At 38.4% G+C, this 16,669-nt stretch overlaps 1 protein-coding gene across 1 annotated transcript; it reads left to right on the top strand.

Moving 5' to 3' along the window:
- The first annotated feature begins 2,648 nt into the window (after window positions 1-2,648).
- Window positions 2,649-12,730, top strand: MAGOHB (mago homolog B, exon junction complex subunit). The gene is made up of 5 exons (XM_019961550.2): window positions 2,649-2,822; window positions 8,195-8,253; window positions 8,898-9,008; window positions 11,527-11,609; window positions 12,372-12,730. The coding sequence occupies exons 1-5, from the start codon at window positions 2,729-2,731 to the stop codon at window positions 12,469-12,471; spliced, it is 447 nt and encodes a 148-aa protein (XP_019817109.2). The 5' UTR covers window positions 2,649-2,728; the 3' UTR covers window positions 12,472-12,730.
- The last annotated feature ends 3,939 nt before the right edge of the window (window positions 12,731-16,669 follow it).

Raw genomic sequence — 16,669 nt, forward strand, 5'->3', positions numbered from 1 at the left:
AGCCCTCTGACTTGTCACCATGAAGCTGAAAATAAAAAACTTAAAAACTCTAGTGGGAAATCATTATTTTATAAATGTATATTGTGTATTTGATTAAATCATTAAGCCTTAATTTCAGCTGGAGTTGGAAAATAAAATGTTTATTTCTTAATTACTTCACATAGGTTTTTGAAGCTGAGCCCAAACATTAATTTTCATAAACTAATACTAGTAAGTATGCTCTAGTTTGAAGCCTACAGCCACTGAAATTGAAATTTCTGTGTTCCAAAAATATTTTCACTATTTCCAGCCCATGCAGAAGCCTATGAACTGCCTCTTATTTATTGTCCCAGGTAGCCACTAGACATGTCTGGCTATTTAATATTAAGTTCACACAACTAAAATAAGATCTAAAAATAAAAAAAATTCAGTTCCTCAGTCTCACTAGCCACATTTCAAGTGCTCAATAGACATTCAGAACATTTTTACTCTGAAGTATAACATCCAAGACCACAATACACAAATGCTTTATCACATTCCAATTTTTATCATGATACAAGAGATAACACAATTCGACTTTTTTTGTGGTGGTTGTTTCAGCTAATTATAAGAAGGATTTAAGTATATTTTCACACTTCATCTTAATAACAGATAGAGTTAGGATTAGTCTTGAGCTCAGATTTCTGTTTAGGAGATAAAGTCAGTCAAGGGTTACAAATAAAAATCTTAACACCCTGCATTCCATAAGCTCTGTTTACACAGTCACAGATCTGGCGTCTGTAGCTGTCTCTAGGTAAGCATGAACTCTGGCACATGTGCCAACAACTGGAAGGAAAAGCATTAGGGAATCCAAAGAGTGCACAAAAAACAGACCAAATGGATTACTGCCTATATTTCCAGAGATACTATAGAATATTGTGGTCAAGTTTCTGTAGATCATTTTTGTGATAAACACAGTGACTGACTCATCCCAGTTTGCCTGGGAAGTTCCACGTTTTAAGACTGAAAGTCCCACATTCCAGGAAACGCCTTGGTCTGGACAAAACTGGAGAGGTCAGTCACCCAAGAGGTGAGGGATGGTGCTATGTTTCTTGTATATTTTCTATAATAGAAGCCTATATTGGAATCAAATAATTTTTCTATATTAACATTTATATAGTGGTTAATATGGGTTTCCATATTGACAGTTATACAATTGCTAATACTTCACAAAACCTGCTCAGTCTGTTTTTCTGGTTATTCCACTTCCATGAACTTTGTGTTCTAATGATACCGAATTTCTTGGCTTTCCAAAGTCATGCATTGTAACACTGCTGTGCCTTTGCTCAGGCTGTTTGCTTTTCCATCCCTCCAAACATATAATGAATTTATCCAACAAGGTCCAATTCAAATAGCATCTTGTCACAAATCTTCCCTGATATTTCCCTTCTTCCACTTCCCCTCTTCCCCAATAAAGTGACTTGAGTCCTCTGCAATATTACCAGCATTAAACAAACAAAATTTTCTTATAGCATTTGCTTTCATGGACTAATATGTATCTACATGTTCATTTTCTAGACCACAAGCACAAAGGACTATTTTTATTACCAGTGCCCAACCATTTCTGGCACATAGGAAATGCCCATTGTAACTCATCATATGTTGTTTCATAAATTTTAAATCTTATTTCACATAATCTCATCTGGTCCTTTCAACAATTCTTTGAGCTTGACAAAGTTGATTGTAGTCTATTCATTTAAGCCAATAAAACGGCTTAAAGATAGGGTCTTAGACTAAGTTAGGTAGAGATAATTAATGGGCATAAATCCCAGTCTTCTGACTGCCACTCTCTTTATCAAGTCCCACTGAAGGTTAAAGGGTATCCAACAAGCAGGATTATTCTGTGTGTCGATAAAAGAAAGGTAATCAATATATCCGAAGAGCGGAAAAAAACAAAAAACAAAAAAAACCAGGCTTTGCGTAAAGCTCAGCTTGTCTTTCCCCATCCTTCAAAACCCACCCCAGATGAGCGCTATTTCCCCAGTATAACTCTATAGCATAAGAAATCTGGGCTAAACCACTTGATCTGTGATCAAATTGCCGAAACTCCAATAACCGAACAAGTTTTATTATTGATAAAAATTTTTTTCGTATCATGACTGTCAAGAGATTTTGCTTCAATGTACTCTTCAAATTTTCAGACCGCCTGTCTTGATGGATTCTTTCTACTTTGTCTCGTCTGGCTTCTAGATGCCAGAAAACGAGCCATCATTGAAAATGAGCCATCATTGTCCAAATGGGAGAGGCCTGTGTTAGAAGTCTAGCAAGAGAAATGGCTGTACTGCAGATCTGCATTCTAATTCTGGGCTTTTATCTTGACTCATCCCACTAACCTGGGGAATAAGGCCACACCCACCTCACGGGATGCCGTGAGACCCAAAAGTCAGAGCAACTTTTAATTTACAACTTAGAGCAACTCCGAACTTAGTTCGGAGGCCATGGCAAATGTTTTCATATTTTATCACTTGTGCTTTCCCAATATAATATGATCTAACTAATTTTGAAAATAATATGACCTTAGTAAAGCAAAGTTCAGGTCGGTGCAACGCTGGCCCACCGCACCCGTCTCCCACCCGCTTTTCTCTCGGGCCGAGGGAGGCTGAAGCGGCGCGCTCGCTGTGACGTGTACTCATTCTTGGGCGACTGACGTCACTACCAGGCGCCGGGAGTCACGTCGGCCGGTCCTTCGGCGGGCTTTTCGGGGACAAAGATGGCTATGGCCAGCGATTTCTACCTGCGCTACTACGTAGGGCATAAGGGCAAGTTTGGACACGAGTTTCTGGAGTTTGAGTTTCGGCCGGACGGTGAGCGGAGGAGCGGCGACTGCCGCTACTGGGAGTGATGCTAAGCAGGGGAGAAGAGAGGCGGAGAGGCCGCGAAGGAGGCAGGGTGGGTGGGTGAGCTTGCTCAGGCTCGCGAGTGTACGGTTGGGTCCAGGAGCTTAAAAATGTAGGAAGCGTGGATTGGTTTAGGGGAATAAAAGAGAATTAATCGGTGTCAATTATTTCAGAAAAGCCTATGCTGCCTTTGATCCTAAAGTTCAAACTATAGTAATCAGAATTCTAGAATCATTTCACCGGAAGGGACCTTAAAGGCCTTCTAGTTAATCAACCTAATACTTGGACATTTTTTGAAAACATCCCCACCACACGGTGGACCCTTGGACGCTTAAAATCTTCCTGTAAATAGTAATTTTCAGACGGCCCATTCATCCTGAATGAATTTACTCATTCAGGCACTGTATGGAAGGCAACAAGTCGAAAAAAGCAAATGAGTCCTGCTCTGAAGGCGGGAAGCCCAACGTGTAGAAAAACGAGTGTAATGATGTCTTTCGGGTGCTTAAATACAGTTGTTCTCTATTGGATGCATTAAGACTATAAAAGGGGGCGTGGTTAGTTCTGCAAAAAAGAGTCGGAAATCTTTCGAGAAGGCGACAGCGACAGTTGAGATGAGTATTGGAATGAGAGGACATATTTTCTTGGTCTCAGGGAAAAAAGGAGTCAGACTCCTGAGCGCCGTATGAGCGGGGAAGGAGGGGGGAGGGGAGGTGAAACTGCCAGTTCCCCAACAAGTATGCAGCAAATTCTACATTTTTAAAACTAATTCTGTTTATAGTTGTACTGTATATTGAACTGTTATTGTAACAACAGTAGTCCAACTGCATAGACTGTGTTTTTGAATGCATATTATGTGCTGGGCAACACGTAAAAACAAAAATTGAGGGTACAGTAGTGCATAAGACGTTTTCATTCCCCTCAAGGAGTTATATCTTGGTGGATAACATAAACATAAAACTAAGTGTAAAGCTATATGCATATTAGGTGCTGTGTTCATGCTTTGGACAAAGTTCTGGGAGAGTATGCAAGAAAAATTAGGGGAGGATCACATACTAGGAAAAGGGAAGAATATCAGACATGTCAGGTAGAAGTCAGGGTAACTACATTCTGCAATTATTTGGGGACCTTAATCATCCCTAATCTTCCTGGTTCCCCTCAGGTAATTTCTAAATTTAGCTCAGGAGCCAAATTTACTTGAATTCTCTTTAACTTTTCTTTCTTCAGACTTCCTTGGTGGTTCAGATGGTAAAGCATCTGCCTACAGTGTGGGAGGCCTGGGTTCAATCCCTGGGTTTATACTGTCTTCAGGGTCTTGGCTCGTGAACAGCTTTTAGCTGGTCCGTGTCAATTTTAGCCAGTCACATGGATTAAGCAGTCTTTTCTTAATCTTCAGTTCAGTTCAGTCTCTCCAACTCTTGGTGACCCCATGGACTGCAGCAGACCAGGCTTCCCTGTCCATCACCAACTCCTGGAAGCTAAGTTCAAACTCATGTCCATCGAGACAGTGATGCCATCCAACCATCTCATCCTCTGTTGTCCCCTTCTCCTGCCTTCAGTCTGTCCTAGCATCAGGGTCTCTGCCAGTGAATATTCAGGACTGATTTCCTTTAGGATGGACTGGTTGGATCTCTTGCAGTCCAAGGTACTCTCAAGAGTCTTCTCCCAATACTACAATTCAAAAGCATCAGTTCTTCCACACTCAACTTACTTTATAGTGCAACTCTCACATCCATACATGACTACTGGAAAAACCATAGCTTTGACTAGAGGAACCTTTGTCAGCAAAGTAATGTCTCTGGTTTTTAATGTCTCTGGTGCTGTCTAGGTTGGTCATGACTTTTCTTCCAAGGAGTAAGCATCTTTTAATTTCATGGCTGCAGTCACCATCTGCAGTGATTTTGGAGCCCAAGAAAATAAAGTCTTACACTGTTTCCCCATCTATTTTCCATGAAGTGGTGGGACCAGGTGCCATGATCTTAGTTTTTGAATGTTGAATTTTAAGCCAACTTTGTCACTCTCCTCTTATACTTTCATCAAAAGGCTCTTTAGTTCTTTGCTTTTCTGCCCTAGGGGTGGCATCATCTGCATATCTAAGGTTATTGATATTTCTTTCGGCAACCTTGATTCCAGTTTGTGCTTTATCCAGCTTGGCATTTTGCATGATATACTCTACATAGAAGTTAAATAAGCAGGGTGACGATATACAGCCTTGATGTACTCCTTTCCCAATTTGAAACCAGTCTGTTGTTCCATGTCTGGTTCTAACTATTGCTTCTTGACCTGCATATAGATTTCTCAGAAGGCAGGTAAGGTGGTCTGGTATTCCCATCTTTTGAGGAATTTTCCACAGTTTGTTGTGATCCACACCATCAAAGGCTTTGGCGTAGTCAATAAAGCAGAAGTAGATGTTCACGTACTGTTGAAGCCTAGCTTAGAGAATTTTGAGCATTACTTTGCTAGCATGTGAGATGAGTGCAATTGTGCAGTAGTTTGAACATTCTTTGGCATTGCCTTTCTTCGGGATTGGAATGAAAGCTGACCTTTTCCAGTCCTGTGGCCACTGCTGAGTTTTCCAAATTTGCTGGCATATTGAGTGCAGCACTTTCACAGCATCATCTTTTAGGATTTGAAGTAGCTCAGCCGGAATTCCATCACCTCCACTAGCTTTGTTCATAGTGATGCTTCCTAAGGCCCACTTGACTTTGCATTCTAGGATATCTGGCTCTAGGTGAGTGATCACACCATTGGGGTTATCTGGGTCATGAAGAACTTTTTTATATAGTTCTTCTGTGTATTCTTGCCACCTCTTCTTAATATCTTCTGCTTCTGTTAGGTCTATACCATTTCTGTCCTCTATTGTGCCCATCTTTGCATGAAATGTTCCCTTAGTATCTCTAATTTTCTTGAAGAGATCTCTAGTGTTTCCCGTTCTATTATTTTCCTCTATTTCCTTGCATTGATCACTGAAGAAGGCTTTCTTATCTCTTCTTGCTATGGAAGAAGTCGGCATTCAAATGGGTATATCTTTCCTTTTTTCCTCTGCCTTTAGCGTCTCTTCTTTTCTCAGCTATTTGTAAGGCCTCCTCAGACAGTCATTTTGCCTTTTTGCATTTCTGTTTCTTGGGGATGATCTTGATCACTGCCTCCTGTACAGTGTCAAACCTCTGTCCATAGTTCTTCAGGCACGCTGTCTATCAGATCTAATCCCTTGAATCTATTTCTTACTCTTACTGTATAATCGTAAGAGATTCGATTTAGGTCATACCTGAATGGTCTAGTAGTTTTCCCTACTTTCTTCAATTTAAGTCAGCTCCCAGTCTTGTTTTTGCTGACTGTATAGAGCTTCTCTTCTTTGACTGCAAAGAATATAATCAATCCAATTTCCGTGTTGACCATCTGGTGATGTCCATGTATAGAGTCTTCTCTTGTGTTGTTGGAAGAGGGTGTTTGCCTCTTCCAGTGTGTTCTTTGGGCAGAACTCTGTTAGCCTTTGCCCTGCTTCGTTTTGTACTCCAAGGCCAAACTTGCCTGTTACTCCAGGTGTCTCTTGACTTCCTACTTTTGCATTCTAGTCCCTTATGATGAAAGGGACGTCTTTTTTGGGTGTTAGTTCTAGTAGAAGGCCTTGTAGGTCTTCACAGAACCATTCAACTTCAAGTTCTTCAGCGTTAGTGTTGGGGCATAGACTTGGATTGCTGTGATAATGAATGGTTTGCCTGGAAACAAACAGAAATCATTCCGTCATTTTTGAGATTGCACCCAAGTACTGCATTTTGGACTGTTTTGTTGACTATGAGGGCTACTCCATTTCTTCTGAGCGATTCTTGCCTCCAGTAGTACATACACTGGTCATCTGAGTTAACTTCACCCATTCCAGTCCATTTTAGTTCACTGATTTCTAAAATGTCAATGTTCACTCTTGCCATCTCCTGTTTGACCACTTTGAATTTACTGTGATTCGTGGACCTAACATTCCAGGTTCCTATGCAGTGTTGTTCTTTACAGCATCGGACTTTACTTCCATCACCAGTCACATCTACAACTGGATGTTGTTTTCACTTTGGCTTTGTCCCTTCATTCTTTCTGGAGTTATTTCTCCACTCTTCTCCAGTAGCATATTGGGCACCTACCGACCTGGGGAGTTCATCTTTCGTGTGTCATATCTTTTTGCCTTTTCATACTGTTCATGGGGTACTCGAGACAAGAATACTGAAGTGGTTTGCCATTCCCTTCCCCAGTGGACCACGTTTTGTCAGAACTCTCCAGCATGACCTGTCTGTCATGGGTGGCCCTACAGGTCACGGTTCATAGTTTCATTGAGTTAGACAAGGCTGTGGTTCCATGTGATCAGTTTGATTAGTTTTCTGTGATTATGGTTTTCATTCTATCTGCCCTCTGATGGATAAGGATAAGAGGCTTCTTAATCTTCGATTGAGTATTTTCAGGGAAGTTTCATTTCAGAACAGTAGTTCTCATCTGCCACCACTGTTTGACAACCTTTCTATCAGTAATAATGAGACCCAAAGACAGCAGTTCCTTAGAGATTCACCTTATTAAGATAACCTATCATTTTAGAGGATCTGGATCACGTAACAACTGTACCTAGGCAACTGAACAGCCATGAGGAGAAGCGTACATCAGGGAGTATATCAACATTCAATGTAAATCAGAAAACAAACTAGCCAGTCTTTATTTGGAAGCAGCATGTAGTTTGTATTGCTTCTTAATTACAGTTCTAAAATAGTAGCATTACCATAATACATTGAATTGAAGGAAAATAAATGAAAACGTTTTGGAGTCGTGAGGAAGGAGTGTATATTGGTACAAAGTAGATTTAAGTCTGAATCTTGTGTGACTCTGAGCAAGTTACTTAACTCTCTGTTTTTCTTAACTGTGAATAGGTGAGAGAATGAAACCTACTTTTTAGGGTTGTTTTACAGATTAGATTAAGTGCTCTGGGTAACTCAGCACCAATAAGACATAAATAAGACAATCACACAATAAAGTAAGGTAAACTTTAAAAGAAACGTTAGTTCTTTTTTCAGATTCCCTGTTTAAATCATGATGTTGCTTAAGAAAATGGGTTTTGAAAATGACCCTCCTATTATATGAAATTATATTGAAGGCATGGAGTATAAACAGTTGATTGGCTTCAACTTCAGCCAGCTTAACAGCAAATGCATATCCAACATTGATCTTATACCAGGAGGGAGGAAATATTAATAAAAGTAGTATAATATAGTTTTTACCTTCAAAATTGCGTATGATGTCCTTTCTTTATTATTTTTTTTTAGCAGTTTTTGCTGTTAACAGATTGAATTTTTTTGTACTTCCTATAGGAAAACTTAGATATGCCAACAACAGCAATTATAAAAATGATGTCATGATCAGAAAGGAGGTACGTTCTTTTCAGATGTCTAATTTTTTTACATTAAGCCTGTTTTCCTCATGTCTGTGTTTTTACTTACCTATTTAAAGTACAGGTAAGGCTATAGAGAAGAGGCTGATTTATAGATTGAAAAAGGATTCTTTGTAGCATGTATAACAGCAGAAGAATCAATCTGAATATATTAAGTTGTAGTCCCACATTTGAGCATATCAGTTAATTCATTTTATAATTAACTTGGTCTTTTTACTCTGCTCATTATTTAAAAATAATTGACAATCATGTTTTAAACACAGGATGCATTTTAGATGAAAGTCTCAAAAGTTAGGTATAAGAAAGAGTTTACCGCACTCTGATGTGTATTTGCATTTGTCACTGTTCACCTCACAAATTTTGTGTTAACCACTCAGAGATATTTGATACAAGGTTTTAAGGAGGGAATAATGATACGAAGAGGGAAAAATACGTTTTAAAGGAAAGGGCAAGAGAGTGAAGAAAAAGCAATAAGAGAGATGAATGATTCTCTCCTTTTAGAATCAGAATTAAATTTTTCTCTAATGTTCTATTTGAATACTTAGGGTTGGTAACCACGTTTTATTATTTCTTTCTAAGTTGTGTCAAGACGTAGACCCTGACATTTTATTCCTTGCTTTCAGGCTTATGTACACAAGAGTGTAATGGAAGAACTGAAGAGAATTATTGATGACAGTGAAATTACAAAAGAAGACGATGCTTTGTGGCCTCCCCCTGACAGGGTTGGCCGGCAGGTTTGTAGTTAATAATTCTTTAAACGCATAAATTGTAAACATTATTAATAGAATTGTTGTGTTTCTCCTTATTTGTATAGAATAGATCCTCATTAAATCTTAGATTTTTTTCATCTAGTAGGCACCTGGTAAATGGTTTATAATTGGATTTCACTTTCCATCAATTTGTGAGCTACCTCCTAGTAATAAAGAAGTCAGTTTAGACATCTTTCTGAACAGTCTTCTCTGCAGCCACCGCAGCTAACCTTAGGATGTTTTCACAGTATTAGGATTAATTTCCATTATAGGTTAAGTACTTTTATTAGGACTAATGAGATCTTGCCTGCATGTATGCTCAGGCTTTTCTGACTCTTTTTGATCCCATGAACTGTAATCCACCAGACTCCTCTGTCCGTGGGATTTTCCAGGCAAGAATACTGGAGTAGGTTGCCATTTCCTCTTCCAGGGAATCTTCCCGACCCAGGGATCAAAGCCAAAGCCGTGTCTCTTGCATCTCCTGCACTGGCAGGCAGATTCTTTACCACTGGCACCACCTGGGAAGCCCAATGAGTTCTTAATAAATAATAAAAATACGTAGAAAAAAACACAAATGTTTGTTAAATTTGAGAATTAGGATTCTCACTATGAAAAATTCACTTTCTCTAGATATACAACTTTGAAAATTCTTATTTGCTTCTTTACACTCCAGAGAGAGATTTGATTGGTTTCTTTGTTCAAACTGACCATTGCCTTTGCCTGTCATATTCCCTTCAGAAAAATTGGTATTTCTCAAAGGGCTGCTGAAGAGCTCTGAAGGCCTGATTTCACTCTGTAGAAAGACAGTTTGATTTCTGAATTGGGTCTTTTCAACTGCTGGAAGAATGAGATATGACTGCAGGAGGAAGAAACACTTAATTTCGCTTTTGTGTGTTCCTGAGGATTATACTCTATAACAACTTCTTTGACTAGAAGAAAATGTGGAGAATAGATGCTGATGCTCTGTAGCAGTAACTTAACGCTTCTATTTAAAGAAACATTATTAGGAAAGCAAAGGTAATAGTTAACAGTATTTATTGTATTTACTGTGAACACTTTTAAGAAGTAAATTTAAATCCCTATTTGTTTTAGACATATATATATGTATATATATAGGCATTAAAAATCAGAAACAACAGCAGCAAACCTTTTATTATCTCTTAGACTCAAGGAGAAAGCAGTGTTTTCATCTACCCACTTGATCATGTGTTCATGTGTTTTGGATAATGGGGAGGATTACTTATGCTCTTGAAGTTGTCTGTTGGATTTTTAGGTAAAAGATTTTGATTGCTTGAGAGCTTTAGTTAATTATCCATTCTGTGTGTGTGCCATGCTGCTGCTGCTGCTAAGTCACTTCAGTTGTGTGCAGACTCTGTGCAACCCCATAGACAGCAGCCCACTAGGCTCCTCTGTCCCTGGGATTCTCCAGGCAAGAACACTGGAGTGGGTTGCCATTTCCTTCTCCAATGCATGAAAGTGAAAAGTGAAAGCGAAGTCGCTCAGTCGTGCCTGACTCTTAGCAACCCCATGGACTGCAGCATACCAGGCTCCTCCGTCCATGGGATTTTCCAGGCAAGAGTACTGGAGTGGGGTGCCATTTCCTTCTCCCATGTGTGTGCCATAAAGGGGCATGATTATATCTATTCTGATCAAATACAGAACTGGGAGTGTCTTTAATGGCATCTGTTAATTTAAACTGAAAACTCAATACAGACATAGCCTCTTAATTTTTCATTTTAGATTTGCAGATAAAATATGGAGAAAAATTTATACTTAATTTTGTACACTGGAAGCATAAATCTGTTTTATGCTGTTTTGTTTTCCTAGTTCTTAATTGCAATTGTTTTGTGAAGTCAAAAGAATATGAATCTTTCAGTTTTACAATCCGAGAGTTAAATATTAGTACCACCACGTATTAGTGGTTGCAAATACAAAGTTTTTTTTTTTTGTCTGCTTTTGAGTCTTGGGCTTCACATGTGTAACATCAGTCAATAAAGCTGACCTGAGAAAGACAGGCTTTATTAGCCCAGTTTTGGGGATTACAGAGAATATGTTTTTAAAGTCCCTATCAGCAGGCCTGATACACAGTAGGTGTTAAATAGTGCTGTTATTAACATTATGCAGTTTATTTGTAGAGCCTGGTAGAAAGGATAAATGTATTTGTATTTATTATATTAAAAATAGGCTTAAACCCATATTATTAGTTTTTATTGACATCATAAGAAACATTTCTGTGTAACTCTGAAGTCTGTCATTCATTCGATAGCATCTTCTTTATGAGATCTCGGAAAGCATTTCTTGATTCATCCTAATACTGGGGAACTCTGAGGAGTTGATGAGATTTTTACTTTACAGACATAGTTTATAGTTAACAAATTGTTTCTTTTTTATTTTTACCCCCTCCTCTATTATGGCTAGAAAACTTGCAGCTAAAATCGGGACCTCTTGGTTGTAAGAGGTGAATTTTTACATTAACTACATTTCTCTGTTTTATTTTTTTCAGGAGCTTGAAATTGTAATTGGAGATGAACACATTTCTTTTACCACATCAAAAATAGGTTCTCTTATTGATGTCAATCAGTCAAAGTGAGTATTAAAAGCATTAATAAAAGTTAAAGCATTTTGACTAAATTGACATGATTTATTAGAGAGGCTCATTTTAGAACCATAGCCAGTTTGTTGAGATTACTGTAATTGTATCCTATAGCAATTTATTATGTATGTGTAATCCTCATTTTTATATTAGTGAAGACTTGTTATCAAAGAAGTTAACAGTGTATTTTACTGATTGCCAAAAAATCTTAGTCTGGATGCAGCCCCACAGAATTTAAAAGAAATCCTTCTTGAATATCTCAGCCTTATTAGTTCCGTGTGACATCATTTGCCTCCTTGGGTTTAATACTTGAAAGAAATGGAGAAAACACAGATATAGCTTAAGTATGGCTGTAGCGATATGTGCCTTCCCAAGCTCTGTGTGTGACAGATACCTCTTACTATTATCTGAAAAATCTCTCTGCCTCCTACTACTTCTTTCCACTCTTTCCCCTCAAAATGTTCTTCTAGTGTTATTTTCAAGTTATCAGCGTAACTTGTAATAACTTACTTGTTTGCTTAACTGGTTACAGTGTAAAAGAGAGATAGGACTTTCAGAGAAAAGTTCAGAGAAAAGATAAAGATAGAAATTGTCCAGTACATCAGTTATATTAATAGTTATCAGAAAATCCTTTCTCCTCAGTTCCTTTAATTGTTTTTGGTTTTTGGTCTCTGTTTTGTTTTAAGAATTAATTTATATTATTATGTTGTTTCATCCTTGGAATAAAAAACTAACTTTTATCTTTTAAATTTTAGGGATCCTGAAGGCCTTCGAGTATTTTACTATTTGGTACAGGACCTGAAGTGTTTAGTGTTTAGTCTTATTGGATTACATTTCAAGATTAAACCAATCTAAACTATATGTTTTTTGAAACTGGGTTTATATTTAATTAAGGGGTGGGTGAGGGAGGATTTGTTCATTTATAATATTGCGGGTTGTATGAATGTGAAGCAAACTTTTTTGTATGCAAATTGAAAATAAGACAATATCTAAGCAGGCTTAATTGTTATCTTCACCTAGTCCAAGTGGGTTGAGCAGTCACCACACACATTAAACTGTAAATAAAAGCCACCTTTTGTTGAAATTTTGCTCCAATAAAACATCACAGCCTGGATGGAGAGTGCTTTTGGTTCTTCAGAAGGCCAGATCTCTGATTCATTTTAAAGATGAAAATTGTTCTAGAAGGTGTAACCTATGACAGAGGATCTTTTTTGTAGAAGCATATAGCCAGATTCCCATCTGTTTAAAAGCAATTGTAGATCTCCCCTTGTTTCTGCCACACCTGACCGAATTTAATTTTTTGGTGCTCATAGAAGTTTATAGAAGCTTTTGGATTTTTTATGTTTGTCACAAACTCCTTAGGGGTTATTCACATTTAAATATTTTTGTATAAGCAGTGATTTCCTCAAGGTTACAAAGGTAAAGTCAGTATCCAAAGTTAGACACATCTTTAATTATGTGCCTATTCCCATACTTCACAATACACATGTTTTGTATATCTGTGGGAAATAAATGAGTTCTCATCTCTACAAATTATTTAAAATTTGGACTTCCGTGTGTGTGCGTTTGTGTGTGTCTGTATTTACATCCTAACTCCTAATGAACACAAGTCCCAGTCATATTTCCCAGTTCCCTTCAACCTCTTTCTGATAGACTTGATTACTTTGCCTGTTAGTAACTCATACCCTGGTATTCTGTTACTTTTCCATCTGCACCTTCACTCTGAAAGTATGCAGTCCTGGCAGTCATCATCCACTTTGCCCAAAGATCAGTCAGGTCCCCTCTAGGGACCTTAGGGTGGAAGAACTGGGGTCTGACAGCTAGCCAGGGCTCTGGAGCAGCTAGACTAGAGCAACTCTGGTAAACTTCTGTGCAATAATAGAGATGCTCTCTGTATGAGCAGTCCAGTAGGGTAGCCACTGGATATTGCACGTGGCTACTGAGTAGTTGAGATGTGGCTAACATAACTGAATTTAGAGTCATTTTAATTAAAAGTAATGTTTTCCAATGTTTTATTATGAAAAATTTCAAACATAGAAAACTTAAAAGACCCATATATGTCAATTTAGATTCTATAACATTTTTCCTTTACTGTAAGAAGTCTAAGTTATGTCCTCTTGTTGGATTTTTCATTTACAGATGAAATAACAGGCATAATTGGTGCCCATAGACTTTTTTTTAGTGCTATTTAATTTTTAATAGGTTGAGATAGCCAAATGAGGCTGGTGGCTACCCTTTGGATAGTGTAGCTCTGGAGCACGGCTTGGTCACTTGTTTACTGTGGAGTGCCTTAAAATGCGTATCTTCTTCTGGTTTGCCATGCAAAGTCACCTGGTCTCCAAACCACATCTGTGAAAAACTGCTGTACTCCCCTTCAGGTTGCTTATATGAAAACAAGCATTTCTATTCAAGCTGTAGACCCTGATGAATGTGCAGTATAAAACCATGTTACACTGGATGTCAACTTCAAGGAGAAAAGGAGAAAACTCCTGTGGGCCCACAATGTGTGTGTCTGTATTTACATCCTAACTCCTAATGAACACAAGTCCCAGTCATATTTCCCAGTTCACATTTACTTCATTCTGTGGGTCCTGTTGAATAAGGTAATCCACTCAGGACTGAGCAAGACTGCAGAGAATTAGTCCTTGGATGAGAAAGTCTTTAATGTGTTAACTCTGTCCTCATTCATAACTTCCCCTAGGCTTCCCTGGTTGCTCAGTGGTAAAGAATCCGCCTGTCAGTACAGGAGGTGTGGGTTTGACCCCTGGGTTGGGAAGATCCCCTGGAGAAAGAAATGGCAACCCACTCCAGTATTCTTGCCTGGAAATTCCCGAGGACAGAGAAGCCTGGTGGACTACTAGCCATAGGATCACAAAGAATCCGACACAACTGAGGCAACTTACCACACATGCAGCGTTATATGACAATGAGGTTAAAAATTAAAAAAAATTAATGAATGACTTGAGGGTGAGCCTATAGTCCAAACCGTGTCATAGAGTAGCAAGAACTCTGAAGAATTAAAGTTCTTTATTATGGCACTGCTTCATGGAATTATTTTCCCTTTCAACTTGTGAATAGACTTTATCTCTTAGCGGCAGAGAATCGAATAGTTATCCAAAATCCTTTTTTTTTTGGCCATGATTTTTTCATGCTTACTTAATTTTGTGAGGTGTTCCTCTCATTTTGTTAGCAGTTGGAGGAAGGAAAATTTCTGTTCAGTTCATGGCTGGAGCCTAGTTGGGACAATAGAAGATTTTAACTCAGAATAGCTTTTACTGTAAAGATAAGAAGGACTAATAAAGTAGGTAGTTAGGGAAACAGGAAACTTCAAACAAGATGTTTTGAGTTTTTACTGTAAGAGCCAGGAAATTTCATATGGCTCTGGCGTAAAGTTTAGTCATTAGGACAAATAACCATGGGAGGGGGAACATGGCCAGGTGAAGTTACTCCTCCCAACAGAGTGATGCAGAACATCTTTCCCTGGAAGCTGGTGGTTATTCCTGAAACCTTCACTTCAGGCTGGGACAGGAAGAACAGCCTGCGGCTGTGAAAAGATAAGCCATTGAGGTTTGAAGGTGTGACTAGCAGCTGTGTGCTAAGCCTCTAGCTGACGAAATTAATATGATCAGGAACGGATGGGTAAAATGTGTGGTTTCCTAAATAACACCTTTAAGCAGCCAGGAAGTAAATAAATAAACGCTTTATGTATTCATGCTGTGTATGTGTCATGTGTGTTTTGCACAAAAGTGAAATCAGAAGACTGTACAAGAACATTCAAAATTTTCTTTAATTTTTTTTTTTTTAATCGTTCTGTTTTCTTAAGGAGTGGGCGTAATAAAGTTTAGTGCGTCCATCTTGGGCTTCTTTGATTGAAAGACAATGCTAGGAGTTTCAGTGAGTCCCACCTGAAGTTACTGCTGTTATTTTGTGATGCTGGTTCTCTTCTTATTTAGGAAGAAATTTGCCTTTCTCAGAAATCAGAGCTTAGTAATAAAAATAAACTGGAGCTTAGAGGGAACAGCTACACAATTTGTCTTTCTAGTCATTAACCTCATTCTGTCTCTCTACAAAACTATGAAAAATCTAGGTTTTATAGTTAGTTCCTCTTTTCTTTAACCACCTTGTTCATCAATGGCACATGTAGGCATCATATGTCTTCTGTGTGCTACAGTTACAGTAACAAATGGGACCAATGCGGTACTCAAGGTATGGAGTTCATATATATAGAGGAAATGTAAATACAGGTATGTAAGTAAAAAAAATGTTCTACTCTCATCTAGTCTCCATGAGAGCTGTCCCCCCTCTTACCAGCTCTAAGCATATAAAACAAAAAAGCTCAACATCACCAATATCTCCATGGGGTGGTAAGATATAAAATAACCAGATCTTAAGTCACAATGCTTTTTTTTCTAGAGAGGCAGTGGAATGCTGCCATGTTTCCCAGCTCCTCCACTGTGTTAATATGTACTTGCCCCCCCCCGCCCCACATACTTTCTTCTAAGCATCTGCATTCCAAACTTGACATGTTGAGAAAGAGAACCTGGCTCACTGCGTCAGCATTTCTGGATTGCAGTCCTGGCTCTTTCACTATTTATAGACTCCTTGAACAGAGAGAAGAAAAAGAACATTCACTTATGTTTGAAACCTAAGAAATCCTGCCTGTAGAGCTAATCTAACTGAATTTTTCCGGGTCTATGAAGTAAGTGACATTCATGTTGAACCTGTGAGGAAACAGGCTTGGAAGAGTCTCATGTTCAAATTTTTACAGCTAGAAAGAATTTGAATCTTGGACTTCAAATGATAACATTTAATATTTAATGTTCATCAGCATTAGATCTGGTTAGCACTTTATATACCCTAAGTCTTGGGAGGCAAATATCACTACTTTACTTTTGGTGAGTCTGAGGTTTAAAGAAGTGAAGTGACTTGCCTCAAGTCACCCATGGAAGAGAGGGGCTGGTATTTCAAGCCAGATCTACTCAATTCCAGTGGAAAGAGATTTGTTGAAAATCCAGGCCCTTCTGAATTCAAAGTCCATCTGTGCTCTATGTAT

Source organism: Bos indicus, chromosome 5 (assembly GCF_029378745.1).
Source record: "Bos indicus isolate NIAB-ARS_2022 breed Sahiwal x Tharparkar chromosome 5, NIAB-ARS_B.indTharparkar_mat_pri_1.0, whole genome shotgun sequence".
Taxonomy (NCBI): Eukaryota; Metazoa; Chordata; class Mammalia; order Artiodactyla; family Bovidae; genus Bos; species Bos indicus.

Bases quoted from the DNA above. Each gene is read 5' to 3' on its own strand.
- MAGOHB (XM_019961550.2), top strand. From the start codon at position 2,729: ATGGCTATGGCCAGCGATTTCTACCTGCGCTACTACGTAGGGCATAAG. The intron at 9,009-11,526 runs GTTTGTAGTTAA...TATTTTTTTCAG, and splicing joins CTGACAGGGTTGGCCGGCAG to GAGCTTGAAATTGTAATTGG. The intron at 11,610-12,371 runs GTGAGTATTAAA...TTTAAATTTTAG, and splicing joins ATTGATGTCAATCAGTCAAA to GGATCCTGAAGGCCTTCGAG.